Genomic DNA, 23057 nt, shown 5'->3' with positions numbered 1-23057 from the left:
GATGGTCACAAAGTATGTATTCCGCGTGGGGATACAAAGGTTCGGTAACCCTAGTTGTAATTATTACAATATGTTGCTCATGTATCTATTGTAATTGTTGTCGAGGGTGTGGCAGAAGGTTGTGTGAAGTAGGAGGAAATTGTTGTGCAAAATGTGTGTGACAAATACGGTGGTAACAGATTGCCGCCGTGAAAGAAGTGTCCGATACGCTCCTTCCCTCCATTCTGTACAGTGTGGAGAGGAGGAAGCTAGTGGAGAGTATGAATTAAAGTATACACGACGCACTCCTCTCCCCGATCGAGTGCAGTGGAGAGAGCGAAGACAATCGCCACGACTCACTAAACAAATCGAACCAGGTGCAAAAACAGTGGAGTCGTTGGTACCCAAGAAAGATAGGAGATGAAAATACAACTTAAAAATTATGAACAAGTGTAATTTGAAGTTGGATGACAAACTATGTTGTATAAAATTGTATGTAACCTTTTTCCTTTTCCTTTTCTTTTGTGTTGTGTTGGAAACTATGTGTATGAAATGTTAAAGTTAAAAAAAAAATGGTTCTGAGCACTATGGGACTCAACATCTTAGGTCATTAGTCCCCTAGAACTTAGAACTACTTAAACCTAACTAACCTAAGGACATCACACACACCCATGCCCGAGGCAGGATTCGAACCTGCGACATTAGCAGTCCCGCGGTTCCGGACTGCAGCGCCAGAACCGCACGGCCACCGCGGCCGGCAAATGTTAAAGTGATCCCGCATTAAAAAGAGGTCTGTACTATGTGTACTATTATGTGAAACCTTGGTAATATTTGGTAAAGCTCTGGACTTTGAATTGTGTAATCCAAAACTTTGCATTGTTATGTGAACTACGAACAATGAAAAGAATGACATAGAAGTGTAATGTGGGAGTTACTACGACAAGTATGTGTGGACAACAAATACCCAAATGTCAGTTGTACTTACATTGTGCTTTCTATTTTTTTAGGAGAATGTACCTGTATTGGAGTTTATGATGTGAAACCATGTTTCAAAATAAAATCTGGCAAGTTTTACTGGCACCGCATGTAGAGATCGAAAATTTTGTAACCTCGAGAGTCCGAGCTTACAAAATTTTCCCCTGGGGAAGGGAGGTGCCGCGAATCATAGAAAATAGAGTTAAAAATCAAGTAAGATGTAGGAATGGAAATTCTTGCTACCAGCTAGGCGGACGTGACCGGACGTTGCTTATGTGTAATGTTGACTCTATCTAACAAGGGCGGACTATGCCACATCACGAGGCGCATTCGGGAGGACGACGGTTCAATCCCGCGTCCCGCCATCCTGATTTAGGTTTTCCGTGATTTCCCTAAATCGCTCCAGGCAAATGCCGGGATGGTTACTTTGAAAGGGCACGGCCGAATTCTTTCCCTATCCTTCCGTAATCCGATGAGACCGATGAGCACGCTGTCTGGTCTCCTTCCCCAAGCAACCCAACCCCACATCACGAGACTCGCAAGACGGAACCCTGGGATAGCGGCGTACGGCCTCACGTGCTAGCGTGTGACACACACGCAATGCTCGACAGCACTGGAGACTTCTATAACAAGGGGTGCCGGGTGCATTACCGTTATAAAAAGGCTAGCCGCCATATTGTTGGGAGAGTGATGGCAGTGATGGAGCAGGTCAGTCGGTCAGATACGGTTGTGATGCTGTGAGATCGCAGTGCAGTGCTGCGTAACTACAAGGAGACTTACACTTATTTCCGTGTAGTCAACACTTAGTCCGGCGCGCCCGTCTCTGCCATATTGGGACTTAAACTCAGGAAACTATGAGAAGTTACACTACTAAGAAGGCAGTTAGTATACTTTGTATATAGAACTGTTTATAAAACGGATGTGCCAGGGGTGCTTCCAGTGTAGATATCCTCGTGCACTGATTTACGATTGCATCCAGTGTACCCTGAGATCCCAGCCGAGTTCCGTATTCTAACTCGCCCTAAGCTCTCTTTTCAATGGAGCAGGTGCACAGAAGGCAGCCCACGACCACGAGACCTCCTGTCAGGTACGTTCTTTGACGCTCATCCTTGCAGTCCTTCCTCTCCCTCTCAGGACTCGTCAGTGGGACACGACAGGAGGAGAAACAAATTTGGTGTCAGATGCGGGGTAAGGGTGGAGAATCAGCATTTCTCTGGTGGAAATGTCTTGAAAGAGGTCCACTCATCCTTGTGAAGCCTAATGAAAAGCATCTTGAATATAACAGCAGCGAAATCGACGTGCAATTCACCGAAGTGGCGTTACTCCGAAAGGCTTGCACCAGGCTACATCGCACGTTTATTAACTGGTAGTAAAAGCATCAGCCGCTATTTCTTCGGGATAGAGAGCGAAATCCTTGACGGACTACAACTATGAATCTTTATTTTCGATAAATTTCAAGACCAGTTCGATAGATTTTATGTATAGTTATTACGGCAACAGTGGGGGTGAACCATTTTCTCGCATAATTTTGTGTGTGGAGTAAAATGGAGAAGGTTGGTACCCCTGAATTAATTTCAGGAGTTCAGATTTCATCATTTCTACATATTTTTAATTTTTTTCTGTCACATCCTGCATTACAGTGCGAAATTTTCGTGTTATGGTAATAGAGGAGTGAACATGAAACGAAACCTGAATGTACGACAATGAAACGTTGACTAGCATTGTTGTTTACCAATATCGTTCGTACACTGTCACATTTATGCACTGTGTACCGTGTACGAATCCAAGGCACCGCTGGCCTCTTTAATTCTGATGCTTCTTTTTCGTAAAAAATCTAATGTAGTATGCTCTTTTTGCAGGTATGTTTCCTCGTATGCGCATAATGACACAGTCACTCTGGCGCTTTTTAAAATCGAATCCAGCTGATGGAACAGTTTCTTTGCTAGCCTGCAAGTCCCTTTATGTGTGATGAAAGCTACGTAGTGTTTGCAAAGATGGTAATCCTTGTATTATTCAAAATATCGCAGAAATGGCTGTCTGATATATTTTGCCTCGTCTGTTCTTAAGGCAAATAGCTGCAATTTCGTGTCAGCCCAAACCGACACCACTGATCGTGTCTTTCGTGCGACTCCCAGTTTCGGCAGAGAGCGTCTGTTTGTTTTCCGTTACAAACAAAATGGTTTTTAAAGCGAAATTTTACGTGGCCATTCGACGGAGCGGTCCCAAATAGCACTATCGTGATATTCGTAGTAGGGACAGTAAGACACGATGAATAATCAGTACTCGGACAGTGAGTGAGCCGTGGGCCAGGACGGTGCTATCGCTGTTATTCTTCGTGTTTTACGGTCCCTCATAATACATATCGACGAAACAAATATAGCACTACGCTAATTTGGACCGCTTTGTCGAATGGGCACGAGAAACTGGCCTTTAAATTATTTTATTTGTAACGGGAAACAAGCCGATACCTTCCGTCTACACCGGGCGTCGCACGAAAGACGTGATGAGCATTGTTTGTTTGGGTAGACTGCAGCTACACATTGCAAAAGCGAAATTGCAGATATCTCCCGAAACATCAGAGAAAAAGATTCTGACGACTCTTACTAAAGACGTCTGACATACACTGACGGAAAGAAATCGCAGTACCGAGGAGTTGTGCGACATAAACGAAAGTTGGTAGGTAGTTTCTACACCGGATAGATGATGTCTGTTCACATTTCACGTCAGTGCTGGTGGCGCCACTAGGAGGATGGAAATCAGGTTTGCTTTCAATTCAGGCAGTAACGGTCACGAGCGTCAGTTACTTTTGAGACTGGGTGTGCTGAGATGTCACTCAAAAAAAATGGTTCAAATGGCTCTGAGCACTATGGGACTCAACATCTTAGGTCATAAGTCCCCTAGAACTTAGAACTACTTAAACCTAACTAACCTAAGGACATCACACACACCCATGCCCGAGGCAGGATTCGAACCTGCGACCGTAGCAGTCCCGCGGTTCCGGACTGCAGCGCCAGAACCGCTAGACCGATGTCACTCAAGTATGCCTCGAAAGCGACATAGACGTCATTATCAACGAGGTCGTGTAAAAGGGCTACAAGGAACTGGATGTTCCTTCTGAAATGTTGCAGAAAGACTTGGAAGGAATGTAGCCACTGCACGCGATTGCTTGCAGCTATGCTCCGGACGGCCACGTGGCACTACCGAGAGGGAAGACCGTCCTGTTCGGCGCATCGTACTGCATCTGCAGCAGCAATCTGACCGGGACTTGGCACCAAGTGATACAACCAACTCTTACAAATTCGTTACTCCGAGGACAGCTCCGAGCCAGACGCCCTGTACCGTGCGTTCCACTGACCCCAAACCACTGCCATTTGCGACTTCGCCGGTGTCGAGCGAGGAGGGCAGGGTGTAGGCCTGTTCTGTTTTGTGATGGAAGCTGGTTCTGCCTCGGCGCCAGTGACGATCGCGGTCGGTTAGAAGGAGGCCAGTCGAGGGCCTGCAATCGACCGGTCCGCGTGCTAGACTCACTGGACCTACACTCGGAGTTACGATCTGGGATACGATCTCTTATGACAGCAGGAGCACTCTTGTGGTTATCCCAGGCAACCTTATCGCAAATTTGTACGTCAGTCTGGTGATTCGACCTGTTGTGCTGCCATTCGTGAACAGCATTCCAGGGAATGTTTTCCAAGAGGATAACACTCGCCCACATACCGCTGTTGTAACCCAGCACGCTTTACGGCGTATCGATTTGTTGCCTCGGCCAGCTCGATTACCAGGTCTGCCTCCAATCGACACATATATGATATCACCTGACGACAACCCCGGAGTCATCCACAAACAGCATTAACCGTCGCTGTAACGACCGACCGAGTGCAACTTGCATAGAATTTCATCCCACAAACTGACATCCGCCACCTGTACCACTCGATGTATGCACGTTTGCATATTTACATCCAATATTCTCGCTGCTACACTGGTTATTAATGCGCAAGTATTTCACATTTTTAACGGCTTATCTCGCGCTTACATTGATCTGTGATCCTGCAATGTTAATTACTTAAATATGTTACCTAGACAAATGTATTCCCGAAATTTCATTACTTTATATAAATTATTTTTTGGTTTGCGATTTTTGCCCCGTCACTGTGTATATGAGACGGCTATTTCTGTCGGTCAAACAGGGGCACTAACATATCGGGCTCCGTAAGGCATTGTACGGTGTGTGGTGGAGACACTGCCGTACCGACGGAGTAGCGAGATAGGCTCTTTCCAGAGGCGCCGGCACACAGAGGGCGCAAAACCTGAGTGAAGAAAGAAGGCGAAATAATAATTAACAAGGATAGGTACGTGAGTTAACCTACCGTTCGATTTCCCTCTCTTTTGCCTATGACAAGAAGAATTTGCTTCGAGCTGCGACTGTAAACGCACGCTGTTGGCATAGCGTCATTTCATCAGAGAAGCATAATGAACTACTGCGAACACGGTTTATGTTACAGCAGTGCTCTTGGCCCACACAGCTGCGGCCTATCACGTTCGACAGCGGATTTCTTGCTGATACTTCGCTACGACCTCGAGGGTCGACATGCGGGTGCTGCAGAAAATATGCTATTTTACCAAAGGCTTCTGATTTTTCCGATTTTTGATAACTGGATTGAGAAACTTCGGTGGAGCAAGCAAGCAAATAAGGTGGAGAGGATATGTCATTTACTTGTCCCTCCAGCCCGTACTTTCTGATTGATACGATCTGTTGTGTAAATAAAGAAGAATTCACAAGTATACCTTCTGTGGCCGATTAATAAAATTACGGGAGTTGCTAGTCGCTGTGTCTGTAGACAACTATACTCTGTGTACATCTACGTTGAACCCTGGTGGAAACAGAGGTATGCTCTGCCGTTCGTCATTGGCTGCACTGCTCACGCTCCTGAGAGTAGGTTTTATTTATATATTAGGGATTTTAGTGTTCTTCTAGCGCGAATGAAATTCTGACTTGTTCCTTGCTAAATGCTTAACGTATGCGGTTCTTGTATCAAATATGACTGTACACTCTGTTTCCCTGCTCTTCATTGTTGCTAAACCTTCTTACAAAAGCAGCGTGCCAGTATGGTTTTCCCCCTGTCCTATTCCATTCGTAGGTGGTACACGAGAAGCAAAACAGTCGTAGGGGAAAGTAGGGGAAACTTGCGCAGAGGGTAAACATGCGCATCGCTGTTTCTCTGATTTAAAAGCTTTGTTGAACTTTGTAACCAGTGCTACACCTAGCGGCAGGTTAGCGAACTACTTTCGTCTGGTCGCTGGGCCGCCATCCCAGTCTCGCGTTCAGTGAGTTTGCAAATGGTGAAACGTGACGTTGTGATCTAATATGCAGTCCTCGGGATTTAAGACGGCGAGTCTCTATTTATTACGTTGACTAAATTTACTTGTGATGTAGTTAAAGCCTGTATGGTATGGGTATGTTGAGACGTGAGTCCTGTTTGGTTGTAATTAGTTTTAAGAAAATTGTGGCCATAATTTATTTCCAAGACACTATGGGGTAAAAGTGTGTACCAATGCGCACGTTTCCCCTCCATGTAGTTAAATACCAGCAGGCCAGCAACAGTTCGTTTTTCTTTTCTTTGTTCTCAGATGCCGAGAAAGTACGTCCGGAAAACAGAGCAGTACAGACACGCTTAAACAAGCAATACATGCAGTAAGAAAAGATGGGAGGCAAATCAGAGAAGTCGGTAGGAGCTTCATAATACCAGAATCAACAATACGAAAATACCTCGCGAAGCCCATTAACGAGGTAACACAGCCAAATTTGGGGAGTAAGTCTATTATTCCCAAAAGTGTTGAGCAAGATATGGTTGATTTTATCGTCCTTCTTGGCAATTTGTTCTATGGCCTAGCCGGCCGTGGTGGCCAAGCGGTTCTAGGCGCTACAGTCTGGAACCGCGCGACCACTCCGGTCGCAGGTTCGAATCCTGCCTCGGGAATGGATGTGTGTGGTGTCCTTAGGTTAGTTAGGTTTAAGTAGTTCTAAGTTCTAGGGGACTGATGATCTCAGAAGTTAAGTCCCATAGTGCTCAGAGCCATTTGAACCATTTCCATGGCCTAACACCTAAAGGCTTGCGGAAATTGGCATACGATACGTTGAGAAGAATGGTATTAACCACAATTTCAACAAAGAGAGTGGCTTAGCCGGCAAAGATTGGATGTACAGTTTTCTTAAGCGCCACCCGACCGTCAGACTGTGGCAGCCAGAAAATACTAGTGTGAATAGAATCAATGCTTTCAGCAAGGAAGAAGTTACTCGATTTTTTGACAATCCGCTAACTTTAAAAGAAAAACTGAATATTGATCCCACAAGAATGTACAACCAAGATGAAACTGGCATAACCGTTGTATAAAAAAAGTGTTCTATGGTGTTTGCTACCAAAGGTTCAAAGAGGGTAGGCACTGCAATTTCCGCTGACAGGGGCAGGACCATCACTGGTGTGTTTTGTATGAGTGCTGGAGGTCATTTCATACCTCCTATGATGATTTATCCAAGAAAACGAATGAGTGCAAATCTTCAGAAAAATGGACAGGATGGGGCCATATACTGTTGTTCCAACAATGGGTGCAGCAACACAGAACTATTCAATGAGTGGCTTCTTCATTTTAAAAAATATACTCGCCCAACAGCTGATGAACCAGTGCTCCTCATACTGGACAACCACAACAGCCACATTTCCATTGAGTCTTACAAGTTTTGTAAAGAAAACCACATCCACATGGTCTCTCTCCCACCTCACGTCCCACCGCCTACAACCCTTGGACCTAACCTTTTTTGACCCTCTGAAGAATGCTCTTTCTAGGGAATATGACCTTTTCATGATACGAACAGGGCACCAGAGAATTACTGAGTACGAAGTTGCTGAACTTGTGAAGAATGCTTTCCTTAAAGTTTCTACATTGTCAAATGCCTTATCTGGCTTCCGTGCAGCTGGTATTCACCCATACAACCCCCACATATTTTCTGAACTTGATTTTGCCCCAGCTCGAAAACTAGACGAGCTCAGAGTGGAAGTAACCACAGATTGTGACAGTCCTTCAACATCCGCAGCACATAAGACCCCATCGACTGCTACAAGTCCATCTGTGGGGCTATTTGATGATCCAACTTCCTCAACATCCACGGGAGCCTCAACATCCACGGGAGGTTTTACTGAAAGCCATAAGAAGTTTATGACTTATCTACCAGATTTTGACCTAAAGAAGAAATCTGATAGCCCTAAGCCTACTGAGGTTAAAACAAGAAAGCCGAGAGAAAAGCAGCATTCTGAAATACTAACTAGCACACCCGTGAAAATAAACTTGAGTTGGATATAGAAAAGAAAAAGGAGAAATAAGAGGTGAAACAGCAAATAATTGCCAATAAAAACATAAAAGTTGCTAGAAAGCTTAATCTCGGCAATAGGCCTAAGCCTAATGCAAAAGAAGGTATGGATAAGAAGAGACTTCAAAACAAGTGAAAGGATAATCAGACTTTTGGCAAGAAACACTTACAAAAGAAGATAAAGAAAAAGAAGATAATTGAAGAAGAATCAGACGATTGAGATGTTGACGAAGTTCCACTGTGTAATGACTATGAGTCCGATGCTATCGACGTGGAGCTGTTTGACCGTGGCGCACTTCAAGGAGCCGACGACGAGATTTGCGGACTTTGTGGAGATCAGGGTAAAGACAGGGAGCTGTGGTACAGATGTACTTTGTGCGAAAGATGCTACCATGCAGCTTGTACCGCAAATGATTCTGCTAAAGATTTTATATATGATATGTGCAGTGAAGGACTTATCTAACTTGTTAAATCTGTAGGCCCCTAACAGCAAAGAAAACTTTGCATTTTATTTGAAAACCAATAGTTCTGAACTATGCTAAATTTTGTAAAATTTGATTAAAACTTATGTTTAACCTAATCTAAGATGTGCCTTATCAATATAATCTTTTGAACAAACCTTGTATTGTTTTTTTTTTTCCCCTCCAGGTATTACTGCGTATCAATTGGGAAACCGTGCGCTTAGGTAGTGTCTTGGAATTTTGTTTTTGGTGTGTTTATTTTTGAATATTTTGGGTTATCTTAATTTTTTGTAGATACCAGAATAGTTGCTCTAAGTTTTGATATAAAATTATCTTTGTTTAACGAAGTCAATTTTTTTTTTTTTTTAAAGTTCCGCTTAGGTGCGCACGTTCCGTATGAACCCGAAGGTCTCTAGTTTTGGCGTCTTCATTACGTGGAATATAGGATGCAGGCAGTAATATGTTGTTTGACTCATTTTGGAACGCGACCTCTTTGGAACAGTGGGAGTAACATGCACAGAGGGCGCTGATGACCTCGATGTTGAGCGCCCATAAACCCCAACACACACAAACATGCACAGCGTGGCTCTTACACCGTGAACGGAAACGATTGTCGATGTAACGATACCTCGGTGACTCATGGCCGCTGGACACAGAACGTGCAATTGACATATTGTTTGCTTTACCATACGTATTAGGTTAATTATGAATGAACACACTTAGTATGCATTTTATTAATTTAACAGCTATGAAAATGTTTAGTACTTGAACGAAACCAGTTAATAATGCAAAATGTGCGCCATCATACCGTTATAAAATATAGTGCACTAAAATTGGTGATAAACATTATATATTTATATGAAATCAACCGCACCTAAGCAGATATGTTGTTCGCGACTATATCTGTTTAACAATTAGAACAAAACGCTTGCTTTGTCTTGTTTGTAACCAAAGCCAAGTTTATGCCATTTCGTATTTTGTTTCTTAAATATGATTTACAGAAGAGCTGTTCATTTTAGCTTAGCCCAGTAGCCATGTAACAAGGCAAGCAAGTGATGACTGTCAGTGAGGGAGGTCAGGCTCATAATGCAATCAGCAGCTTATCCGACCTCGACTCACTAGATGTCTCACTTGACGTCCAACGTGGCGTGTAATTAATTGTCGTCATCATACTCTTGTTACACTCATAAAATACTACATAAATTGTATACTGTATTTAGGTATGAAAAGTGCCTCAACATAATCATTCCTATTATAGCAGTTTCTCTTACCTGGCCCGTGTAACAAGATCATTGCATAAGAATAAAATATCCATCACATCCCTTTAAAATATAAAAATTTTCGACTAAAACATGTATAAAACGAACTCGCGAAACACACACACACACACACACACACACACACACACACACACGCCGGCCGCGGTGGTCTAACGGTTCTAGGCGCTCAGTCCGGAACAGCGCGACTACTACGGTCGCAGGTTCGAATCCTGCCTCGGGCATGGATGTGTGTGATGTCATTAGGTTAGTTAGGTTTAAGTAGTTCTAAGTTCTAGGGGACTGATGACCACAGATGTTAAGTCCCATAGTGCTCTGAACCATTTGAACACACACACACACACGCGCGCGCGCGCGCGCGCGCGCTCCGTAATAAAAGCTTGTTCTAGGACAATTCTTAAAAATTGTGATAAAATGAGAAGACAAGTAAAAAGAGGAGGTGCTATCAAAGACTCAGGTGATGATGCGTTGTTAGAAAATTTGGCTAAATGCCAGATTGCTCGTAGACTTGGTACTTAGTGAACTCTGTGGCGATCAAAAAGTAGCTGTGTTCGACAGCTGAGTGATGTTTTTGATAAGCAACCGAGTTGAAAAGAGTCGTGTCTGGTCGTTCCGATTAAGGTTTTCCGTGATTTGGTTAACATATTTGTTAATGCTCTCTCGACCACAGGAAATCGCTGTATAGTTCCGTAGAGCGTCCCATATCTACAATCGCGAACAGGACAGTGCTGGTTGCGTTCTTTTTTCAGTCTGTAAGCAAAGAATGGTCATTTCAAGTTCATACTATGCGTGCTTTGTCAATTTGCCGTAAGAAAGGTTATTAGCACGTGAAACTGATAAACGAACTGGCTTAAACCACAGTGACGACATTGGAACATTCAGTTGCTATCGAAAGACACAAAACATTGAAGATCTGCGCCCATAGCGAACTATAGTACAGACCACTAAGCACTGTACTTATATGGATTGATGACCTGCAGCCGTCTAGAACGAAATTATAAATATATTTTAATATCTTCAGCAGCTTACAGGCGTTGGTACATATCAAAGGGGACAGGCGAAAATGTGTGAACAGACCGTGACTAGAAGCCGGGATCTCCTGCTTACATGGCAGACGCTCTATCCATCTGAGCCACCGAGGGCACAGAGGATAGTACGACTGCAGGGACTATCTCGCGCACGCCTCCCGCGAGACCCACATTCTCACCTTATATGTCCACACACTACATTCGTAGCGTCCCTACCCAACACACTCATTACTCGTGGAAGACATTCTTACCAAATCCCGTAAGAGTTTGGGTAATATGTGTGCATCCGTACAGAAGAAGAAGGTCATGGCCATATGCTTATATGGATATGGTGTCTGTTCTTTCGGACATGTCTGAATTTGGTTATCCGCGCACGACTCACGGCCAGATCCAAACTTCCATATATCGTCAGTGGTGTGTCTATGACATGCACGGGCGTCCAAACGAACCTTGCATCGTAATCAGAATAACACAGTCCCTGCAGTATCACAATCGTTTCATGTGGCACACATATATCTACATCATACTCCGCAAGCCACCTAATGGTGTGTGGCGGAGGGCTTTTTCGGTACCACTATCTAATCCCTCCAACCCTGATCCACTCGCGAATAGTGCGAATGTTTGTCGGTAAGCCTCTGTATTGGCTCTAATTTCTCGAATTTTTACCTCGTGGTCAATGCGCGAGGTGTATGTGGGTGGAAGTAATATGTTGTCTGACTGCTCCTGAAGAGTACTGTCCCGAAATTTCCATAGTAAATCTCTCCGTGATGCATAACGCCTCTCTTGTAACGTCTGCCAGTGGAGGTTGTTTAGCATCTCCGTAACGCTCTCTCGCCAGCTAAACGATCCCGTGACGAAACGCGCCGCTCTTCGTTGGATCTTCTCTATCTCCTCTATCAGTCCTACGTGATAAGGATCCCAGATAGATGAACAGTACTCACGAATCGAGCGTACAATCGCCTTATAAGCCACTTCTTTCGTGGATGAGTTACATTTCCTTAAGATTCTTCCGATGAATCTGAGTCTGGTATCTGCTTTTCCGACTATCTGTTTTATATGGTCATTCCACTTAACGTCGCTCTGGATAATTACGCGTTTTACGGCAAACGCTGTCTCTAGCTGTTTGTCATCAATAGTGTAGCTGTACAGTAGTGGATTTCTTTTCCTACGTATGCGCAATATGTTACATTTATTTCCTTTTAGGGTCAACTGCCAGAGTCTGCACCATTCATCAATTCTCTGCAGGTCGTTCTGCCAATTCTTACTATAATCTGGCGTTGATACTTTGGTATAAACCACTGCATCATCTGCGAATAGCCTTAAAGAGCATCCAACGCTTTCTACTAGATCATTTATATTTATTGTGAACAGCAACGGTCCTACCACACTTCCCTGTGGTACTCCGGATATTACCTTAACATCTGTCGATTTAGTCCCGTTAAGAGCGACGTGTTGAGTTCTGTCTGCAAGAAAGTCTTGAATCAAATCGCAGGTCTGCTCCGATACTCCGTAAGCTGTTTTTTTTTTCATTAAACGGCAACGCGGGACGGTGTCAAATGCCTTACTGAAATCAAGGAACACGGCATCAACCTGAGCGCCGTTTTCCACTATGCTGTGGATCTCATGGAGGAACAGAGCGAGCTGAGTTTCGCAGGATCTCTGTTTGCCGAATCCATGTTGATTTTTATAGAGGAGCTGTTCATTTTTCAAGAACGTCATAATTCTTTAACATAAAACATGTTCCATAATTCTACAACAGACTGACGTCAACGAGGTAGGTCTATAATTGTGTGGCTCTGTCTTACGGCCTTTCTTAACAACGGGAAAGACCTGCACTTTTTTCCAGTCATTAGGTACCTTTCGTTGCTCAAGCGATCTACGATAAATTACTGCTGGAAGGGGAGCAAGTTCTTTCGCATAATCGTTATAGAGTCTTATAGGTATCTCATCTGGCCCTGAAGTGTTTCCACTACTATGTGATTGTAGCTGCTTTTCAATTCCGCGATCGGTTATCTCAATATCTCCCATTTCGACATTCGCACGACGATTGAAAGGAGGGACAGTGTTACGATCTTCCGCGGTGAAACAGTCGCAGTCAAAAAAATATATTTTATGAATAAAAATCCGTCGACTGTCAATATTTACATCGTTAGACTTTATTTCCGACACAGATTAAATTTTAGATCGCCTGCCCTGTTAGCCGTGCGATCTAACGCACGACTTTCCTGAGTGGGAAGGAGCGCCTGGTCTCCGGCACGAATCCAGCCGGCGGACTTGTGTCGAGGTCCGGTGAGCTGGCCAGTCTGTGGATGGCTTTTAGGCGGTTTTCCATCTGCCTCGGCGAATGCGGGCTGGTTCCCCTTATTCCGCCTCAGCTACAGAATGTCGGCGATTGCTGCGCAAACAAGTTCTCCACGTACGCGTACCACGCAAACATAGGGGCAGAGGGGTGAAGTGGTCTGCGGTAGTCGTCGTGGGGTTGTGGACCACTGCGGCTGCGGCGGGGACGGAGCCTCTCCGTCGTTACTTGGTCCCCAGTTAACATGCAATACAATACAAATTTTAGATCTCATTTCCGATATCAATCGCTAATATAGCTTAAAAACTGAAATACAGGTACTCGACTGACTGACTCATAAAACATTCTCGCTTCATTGTTAGATGTGTTAAAACGTCCATCCGGTCGCCACGCCTTCTGCTGCGAACAGCAAAGCCTAGGACTTTTTCATAGTTATAATAGTTGCTAAATGCATCACATATATGTGATCTTTTGCTGTATTTATTACATAATATGCGCCATCACCAATTGTAGTCTTTGTTCTTCTTGTCCGAAACGAATTTCTTAAAACAGGAAAGGGCATTTTTTATGCTATATACATAAATAAATTCATAAAGTTTACTGCCGGCCGCGGTGGTCTCGCGGTTCTAGGCGCGCAGTCCGGAACCGTGCGACTGCTACGGCCGCAGGTTCGAATCCTGCCTCGGGCATGGATGTGTGTGATGTCCTTAGGTTAGTTAGGTTTAAGTAGTTCTAAGTTCTAGGGGACTGATGACCACAGCAGTTGAGTCCCATAGTGCTCAGAACCATTTGAACCATTTTAAACCATAAAGTTTACTTGTGCACAGGTCGTTTTATTTGATTTGCTTTGCCGTGGTGTGTTTCCTCATGCAACTATAAATGACCTTTTAGGTTTCAAGGATTAGAGGTCCTCGTAACTTCACTCAGTGACTACAAATCGTAATGTAGCTAACACTTTTCCTCACAGCTTACAGCATCTCTCACGACTGTATTCTTTTTTCGTCAAATAAGGTTTGATGAATTTCAGCAGATTCGAAAAGCATGTTTCAGTCATTCTTAATTAATTCTGAAAATCATCGGCTCCCAGCTCCGTAAGTCAGCGGAGGGTGGGAGAATTTCTTCCTGAGCATTAGCCATTTCTTTGCCCACTGCTTTCTCTTCGCGTTCTTCGGCCTTTTTAGAACTAAAACAATCAAGGCAAATCCCAGTTTTTGTGTCCTTGTAATACCAAGCGGGATCTCGTAGAACACAGCCTCACTGAACCTAAGATTAACAAATGGTAACCAGCGATAGGAACAAGGATTCGCTGTAATCGCAGAGTGCTGTCGGCCGCGACGCGTGTAGGATGCCACGAAATTGGTCGGTTGGTCGGTCGGGAGTGTAGGGACCTTAAGAAAGTTGGCAACGGAACACCTCGAATGGAACCTCGATCAATGGTGCGCGGTTTTCTTCGTCGAGAGTACAGGATTTGTCTGATGCTTGGTGATCGTCGTGGACGATAGTGAATGCGGCCAGTACCAATGCAGGGAGGTGAGGCAACCATGTTTTGAGCCGGTAATACACACTGATATCTGGCGCCTCTTTCGCTGTCAAGGATAATTTGAGGCCTGTGCAGTGTAGATGTTTCTACTTTTTAGGCCTTTATTTGTATTTCAAACAAATTCTTCACATTATTATGTCGTGTGTGCTTCTATTAACTCTTTTCTTTTTAAGTGAATGTGGATGTCACGAAAAATTGAGGCCGAGCGGTTCTAGGCGCTTCAGTCTGGAACCGCGCTACTGCTACGGTCGCAGGTTCGAATCCTGCCTCGCACATGGATGTGTGTGATGTCCTTAGGTTAGTTAGGTTTAAGTAGTTCTAAGTTCTAGGGAACTGATGACCTCAGATGTTAAGTCCCATAGTGCTCAGAGCTATTTGAAGCATTTTGAACTAAAAATTGATATATTATTTTTATTTTCTCCTATAAGTTTCAGTAGTAAATTTCATCATGTACAGCTGTAATAATGGTGGTCAGTGTGATAAGATTTACTCGTGCTCTAGTACAGTAGTTTTCAGTCGGACGAAAGATGAAGATGTAAGGAAGGCATGCTTTTCTCAGGAAAAGTAAACTACGAGTTAGCGGCGTTCCTGACGAAGCAGTAGGAAAGCACCTCCCAGTAAGAATCACTGGGGGCCTGCAGACAATACAGAACACGAGAGCGAGAGAGAGAACAGCTAATATCACAGGTGTTCATTGCAAAGTGCAATTTTGAATCCATCCTGATGGAGTCGCTTTCATCCTCGCGTCTTCACTTTCGACATTATATTAAGAGCAGTGCGGTCGGTGAAATTTATTATAGATACTAATTTCTCGACCGAGCGAGGTGGCGCAGTGGTTAAACACTGGACTCGCATTCGGGAGGACGACGGTTAATGCCGCGTCTGGCCATCTTGATTTAGGTTTTCCGTGATTTCCCTAAATCGCTCCAGGCAAATGCCGGGATGGTTCCTTTCAAAGGGCACGGCCGACTTCCTTCCCCGTCCTTCCCTAATCCGATGAGACTGATGACCTCGCTGTCTGGTCTCCTTCCCCAAAACAACCCAACCCAGCCAACCAACTAATGTCTCAGTTACGTCTGTAAATAATGCTGCTAGGTTCTATTAAACAGTAAGCATCGACTTGTAGACTATCAATATACGTACAACTACATGATTACTCCGCAGTTCTGACTGAAGTGCTTAGCAGATAGGATGCAAGACACCACTTCAACAGCGCATGGGAAAATGGCGAACAAAAATTTTTTTTGTGCTAGGTCTGATTTCTTTTTTTATCGTAGAGGTCCTTCCTGTATATGTAAGTGGAAGACAGAAAAAATTTCGTGAAACGATTTCGCCCCAATTGAGGTTACTTTACTTTTAATGATTGCTATCCCAACATGTTTATTATAAGTGTGACACTCTTTCCCTTATTTTGTGACATGTTTTGAATCCTACCTTGTAAGTATCCGATACTGCTCAGCAATACTGCGAAGTTACCAAAACGCAGGAAAATAGTTCTTATGGACACAATATTAACGAGTTACAGTTGAAATCGATTCATCCACACAAATTCCTAGGTGTAGCAGTTTGAATGGGAATGATAAGGAATGATCTCATAGACTCAATCGCAGGTAACGCTAGTGGTAGGCTTCCGTTTGCAGGCATTATACTGGGAAAATGTAGTCAATCCACAAAGGGAGGAAGGAAGATTACTCCCGTCCACAACAAGATCATCAGGCGTTAATCACAAGTTCGGATTAGGGAAGGAAATCGGAAGTACGCTTTCAAAGGAATCACTTGGCATTTGCTTTAAGCTATTCAAGAAAGCACGGAATTTGTGAACCACAATAAAAAAAAGAACACTCAACACTCAATAACCATTCAAATTATCACAAACATTATAGCAAGTAAAAATTCAAGAATGATGAGGTGTTTCCAAAAGCTGCTTATCTGTGTAGCATACAGCTATGCGGCTTTTGGAAACACCTCATCGTTCTTGACTACAGCTATGCGATTTTGGAAACAAATCATTCTCGACTTTCTAATTGTTATAATTTGTATGATAATCTGAAAGGTTGTTGAGTGTTGAGTGTCTTATTACTGTTACTGAAAATGTCTCTTAGCTGTGGTTGCCCTCCCCACAAAGCTGTTTGTACAAACCTAAATTTGAACCGTCGTCCACTCCAATGCGAGTCCATTGTGCTAACAACTGCACTACGTCGCTCGTGTCTACAAAGCAGACTGGTTAACAATATACTCGTGCGTCCCTACTTACAATATTGCTCAAGTCTGTTTGATCCATACCAAATAACAGCAACGTATACACCAGTTCCAGTCATATCAATGTGACCACCGCACATGTTCAAAGTCCAATAAACACTGACAGGCGCAGGTGGCAACACTAGCAGTGGAGAGAATATAAAGTATGTCGAAAGGACAACGGGAAACAGTGCGAAGTGGAGCGATTTATCTGACGGCGCTTCTGGGCCAAGGCTGGAAGTATTTCAGAAGCTGTTAAGTCTGTAAACAGTTCGCGTTCTGCCGTGATTAAAGTATAAATGGCGCTATTCAAATCCGGCGCTGAGGCAAATATGGTGCATCACGGTCCACGGATGACGGGGGTGCGTAGAAGTGTACGGGAGAACAGAGATGCAACTGACCGTCCAGATGAACCGAGGGGCCGGCCGGTGTGGCCGAGCGGTTCTAGGCGCTTCAGTCTGGAGCCGCGCGACCGCTACGGTCGCAGGTTCGAACCCTGCCTCCGGCATGGATGTGTGTGATGTCCTTGGGTTAGTTAGGGTTAATTAGTTCTAAGTTCTAGGGGACTGATGACCTCAGGTGTTACGTCCCACAGTGCTCATATCCATTTGAACCGAGGGGCTTACCAACAGTGTCTCCTCAGCGTACGAGCAGGCAACCATTTTGATTGCTGTCCATCGGCGACTAAGGCTGGAATTTGCGGAAGTGGACGTCCAGTGAGTGGCGACAGGTGTCCTTCTCAGATGAAGTACTACGCTAAGTCCTACCTATCAAACAGTCCACAGTGATTTGCAATGTATGCAAATTTAGGATAAATATATATTCTAGAATCAGCGGTCGGGAGAGCCTCGTGCTGATCACATTTCCCTCCGTATCCGCATCCGGTGACGCCTACGGGCTGTGGTAGACACAGCGGCCGGTCGGTACCGTTGAGCCGCCAAGGCCTGTTTGGACGGTGTTTGTATGTTTGTATAGATTCTAGAATAGCACAGACGAGAGTCGTGTAAACCTTTTTTTTTTCAAATTTGTTGCACTTTCTAAATGTTCTTCGAATAAAAGTCATATTTGGATCACCTTCCCCACTGTATTTCTTATACGATCATTCCAATTGTAGTTGATCCTAAGAGCAATCCGTAGACATTTGCTCCAATCGACAACTTCTAAATTTGTGTCACCTGTCATGCAGCAGAAATTCGGCAGTATTCTCGTTGCACTAATGGGCAGGATCTAACTTTTCAGGATCAACTGTCACTTTTCGAACCATTCAGATACGTCGTCTAAATCATTAGTAATTCGTTTGGCACCTTTTGTAATTCATCTAGGCGGTAAATGATGGCAACACCGGCAAATCTTTTATTTGTCCGTTTAATGGCACGCGAAGACGGGAAACAGTAGGAAGCGGTTTCACAGGGCACTCCACGATTCTCAAACACAAAACAAAAAGCCCGCGGAAAATAGAAAGTGGCGCCGAGAGCAGAGGCGAGGCGCACCGGAGTGGTCGAGCAGGTAGTGAAGCGTGTGATGCCAGCTAACGGCAACCTGGCGGACAGGAAGAGCGTGCCAGTCCTGAACACAGCTCGAGGAAAATGGAGCGTATCGCGAAATCATTCCTGTTTGCAGCGAATGAATAGCAGCAGTGATTACGTTGCGCTGCTTTTTGCAACTTTTTTGATAACTCACTTCATTCCGTGTAACTAAACACGCAGAACGAAAATGTCGGTGGAGCTGTAACAAAAATACATCGTACAAAGAAGAAAATATGTGACAGGGTTTGCATCTTCCAAAAATCAGACCATTCTTTTCTCCTGTTCTGTATTCGGCACTTCAGACAGAGCCACAGAGCTGTGTTTATAAACACGAGTGCGTTGTTCCTGGTAACGTTGTGGTATCGAGTTTCGTTGACAGACATGAGCTGAGCATCTTTCTCTATACAGGGTGATCCAAAAGTCATGCCCCATAGGACAATATAGTATTCAGATGTATGACAGAAACTGTCATCCGAAGCAAAAAATATCTAGTAAACATGGACTCTAAAATGCATACCTTATGAGCTATGGATACTTATTCGTCTTCGGTACTGTGAAACGAATTTCTTCTCCTGCAAGGAGGTAGAAAGGACCAAAATAAGAAAAAAAAGCTGTACAGTAAATGTTGACTTTAAAATGCATACCTTAAGAGCTGTGGGTTCTTCTTCCGCAGAAGAAGTGTTTCGCAGCAGTGAAAATGAACAAGTGCTCATAGATACTAAGGCAAATATTTTAATTAGCCCATGTTTACAAGGTTATTTTTTCTTGTTTTGGTTCATACTACCTCCTACCAAAATATGGAAAGTAAAGAGCTTGCAATACAAGGGGTTTGTTTCACAGTTTCGGAGATGTGGTCATAGCTCTGAAGATATACGTTTTGGGGCCCATGTTTACTTGACGTTTTTGCTTCGAGTGATTGTTCCTGTTATATCCCTAAATACGACGTCGTTCTATGGGCTAGGAATGACGACTCGCCAGCCGGAGTGGCTGTGCGGTTCTGCGCGCTACAGTCTGGAGCCGAGCGACCGCTACGGTCGCAGGTTCGAATCCTGCCTCGGGCATGGATGTGTGTGGTGTCCTTAGGTTAGTTATGTTTAATTAGTCCTAAGTTCTAGGCGACTGATGACCTCAGAAGTTGAGTCGCATAGTGCTCAGAGCCATTTGAACCATTTGAACTGTCGACTCACCAAAGTACCATTGTCCAATGAGAGATGACTTGTGAATCACCCTGAATACGAGCTTTTCTTTCGGCTACATCCTGTGAGACATGTCATTATTTCAGTATCGGTGGGAGTCTGTGATATACTGAGAACAGCTCATACGTGTCGTCATCAATCATCATCTATGCCGTGATTACAGAGAAATCTTGCTTTACGAGAGTATCAACGGGTCTTTTTGTGTCGATGACTTGACAAGATGTGTGGCCACACCTCTGGAAATTGAAATATTTTTCTGACGAAACAAGTAACAACGAAAGTATCCCAAGGCAATGTATATAAATGATGACGGCGGTGGCTTGCTGAGGATGTTCACAGACTATACAATTGGGTATTGGCAGTTTGCAGCGGAAGAAAACTGTAGGAAGACCTCCGAGGATCGACGATTGCTGCTGGGACTGGCAGTTGACCATCAAGATCAATAAATATAACGTACTGCGAATACATAGACGGGAAGACCCATTATTGTTTGATTACACCATTGACGATCATTCAGTGGAAAGAGTAACAAACGGAAAGTATCTAAGAATACCCGTTCGGAGCGACATAAAGTGTAAAGACCACATAAAAAATTCTGGGACAGTTACCAGGTAGGAGTAATAGAGTAGATGGAGAAGATCTAAATAAGAGCTGCGCGTTTCTTCGCGGATTCATTTAGTTAGCACGAGAAGGATTTTAAAAGAGACGCACTGGGCATTATGGGGATATTTTCTGTTGGAATTCCAAGAGCATACGTTCGAATAAGAGTCAGACAACACATTACACACACATCACCACGACTGGAGATTCAGAGAAATTTGAGCATATGTAGCGGCTTACCAACAGCTGTTCTTCCAATGTAGTATTAGTGTACGGTAAACGAAAGGCGAGAAATGACGGTGGTAATACAGGTTCACTCAGCCACACGCAAATGGCTTGTAAAGTATACATGTAGATATAGATTCTGCGCTAAACGTTTTGCCTCCTGTCGACATTTAGTCTACGTCTGGAATGAATATAGTGACTCTTCCGGCACCGCCGGATGCATTCAAAATAGACAGTTTGGAAATCATTCATCGTGGTCACGGACGACGATCAGAAAAACTTGTTTGTTACACAACCAATACAAGCCTAAAACCTGATCCCGGTTTTTCCATACAGTTGTATCACACCATTCAGTGTGAAGTTCAATTCGTATATCGTCGATTTTGAGACTAATATAATCTTATTTTCTGGTACCTAACATGCCTAAAAAATCGAGTGTCATAAGTGCCACTCGTGTTCGTAAAGAAAATGTGGACGCCATTAAAAATCACCCATAGTGTCAAATTTAACACGACATACTTTCCACATAACAACATCTACCAGCAGCAGGAGGAAGTCTCGTATTCTGAAGAATACTTACGGCAGGCGATTTCTGGGGCACGTTTGATACATGATTGTGATTGTACAGTCTTGAAGTCGATCGTACACGAACGGAACATCACGATAACTTGTGGGATACAGCTGTACGGAGAGACTGACAGGACTAAATTAACGAACACTTGGGGAACAGGTGTGGATGTCCTGCCCACAAAGGAAAATAAGCCCGAGAAGCATTTCGTTCAGCTATAAACTGAGTATTGCTAGCTGTATACTCTGTAGTTGCCGGAATTGTTGGGATAACCCAGAAGCTGCACTGGCGCAGTGGCTGGCATCTAAGCTCACATTCGGGAGGGCGACGGTTCAGATCCCATCCAGAGTTATTGGGTATAGATGCTGATAACTGTGTCCAGTCACTTAGGAAATATTTGTCTGACTCCGTTAATTAGTTTTGGTACATTTTCAGGCTGATCTTCGTAAGGAGCGCGGTTGTATATTCACGTTTGTACTCGATGCTCCTTGCGGCAGTATGAGCGGTATCCGTGTTAACAGCCACCAGGAAGCTAACATTTTCATCACGTACCAGCCACAAAATTAAGTAGTATACAGAGTGTCACCAGAAATCCGCCAGCATCCCGCACGTTCTGTACAACTGATGTATACCACCACAGGTACCTGTATTTACAGTATATTTAGTTGACAAACAGTCACGCTATTGTATAGTATCTGTCAGGGATACGATGACCCATCCGGATTTAGGTTTTGACGATTTCCTAAATCGCTTAAGGCGACGGTATTCTACAGTATCTATCAGGGATACGATGACCCACCCAGATTTAGGTTTTGTTCGATTTCCCTAAATCGCTTAAGACGACTGCTGGTACGCTTCCTACGGAAGGACACGGCTAATATACTTCCGTGTCCTTCGCCAGTCCGAGCTTGTGCCCAACGCCAATGATGTCATCGTTGACAGTACGTTAGACCCTAATCTCGCTTCGCTTCACGAGCTCGGCCGCTATTTGAGGCCCGGCTAGCAGGAATGTACTTACGGGGAGAAGCGGCGAAGGCGCCTGCCACGAGGGCGAGCACGGCAAGCGGCGCGAGCTGCTGCATCTCGTCCACTGGCGCGGCTCGGCGCGCGCTGCCTGCACGCCCGCACCGTTACGTGACGTCACAGCCGCCCCCACCCTGCCCACGACGGCGGGCGCGCCTCCCTCTGTCGTCCACACCTGTTGCTCTGACGGCCTGCGCAGTCGACGTTGTAAGACGCGGAAGCTACCTTATCTGTCCTATAGACGAGCGCTGGTCAACTCGTCCGTCAGTCGCGTGTGATAACGCCACATGTCTTCGGTTGAAGTTCTCGGTGATAAAATACAGGAAGCGAAAGGTTGAAACTTCCTGGCAGATTAAAACTGTGTGCCCGACCGAGACTCGAACTCGGGACCTTTGCCTTTCGCGGGCAAGTGCTCTACAATCTGAGCTACCGAAGCACGACTCACGCCCGGTACTCACAGCTTTACTTCTGGCAGTATCTCGTCTCCTACCTTCCAGTTTCATATCAGCGCACACTCCGCTGCAGAGTGAAAATCTCATTCTGGAAGCGAAAGGTTATCTACAACATGTACAGAAACCAGGCTGTAGCCATAAGAATAGAAGGGCACGAAAGGGAGGGAGGTAGAGCTGTAGCCTGTCCCCAATGTTATTTAATCGAAACAAAGAGGAAGAAGTAACGGAAACCGAAGACACATTTGAAACGGAAACTGAAGTTCAGGGAGAAGAGACAAAACCTTTAAGGTTCGCCACTGATATGGTAATT

The 23057-nt window shown here is 44.4% G+C and overlaps 1 protein-coding gene across 1 annotated transcript in view; it reads right to left on the bottom strand.

Annotated features, from left to right (window-relative positions):
* The window catches only part of LOC126249050 (probable chitinase 2), a 309806-nt gene extending 287377 nt beyond the window's left edge, over positions 1–22429 (bottom strand). The window contains exon 1 of the mRNA XM_049950678.1: positions 22291–22429. Within this exon, the coding sequence (XP_049806635.1) occupies positions 22291–22354 (64 nt within the window). The 5' untranslated portion in view covers positions 22355–22429. The remainder of the gene's footprint in view (positions 1–22290) is intronic.
* Positions 22430–23057: the final 628 nt, after the last annotated feature.

The sequence above is a fragment of the Schistocerca nitens genome, chromosome 3 (genome assembly GCF_023898315.1).
Source record: "Schistocerca nitens isolate TAMUIC-IGC-003100 chromosome 3, iqSchNite1.1, whole genome shotgun sequence".
NCBI classification, from domain to species: Eukaryota; Metazoa; Arthropoda; class Insecta; order Orthoptera; family Acrididae; genus Schistocerca; species Schistocerca nitens.
This window is presented reverse-complemented; position numbering and strand designations above follow the sequence as displayed.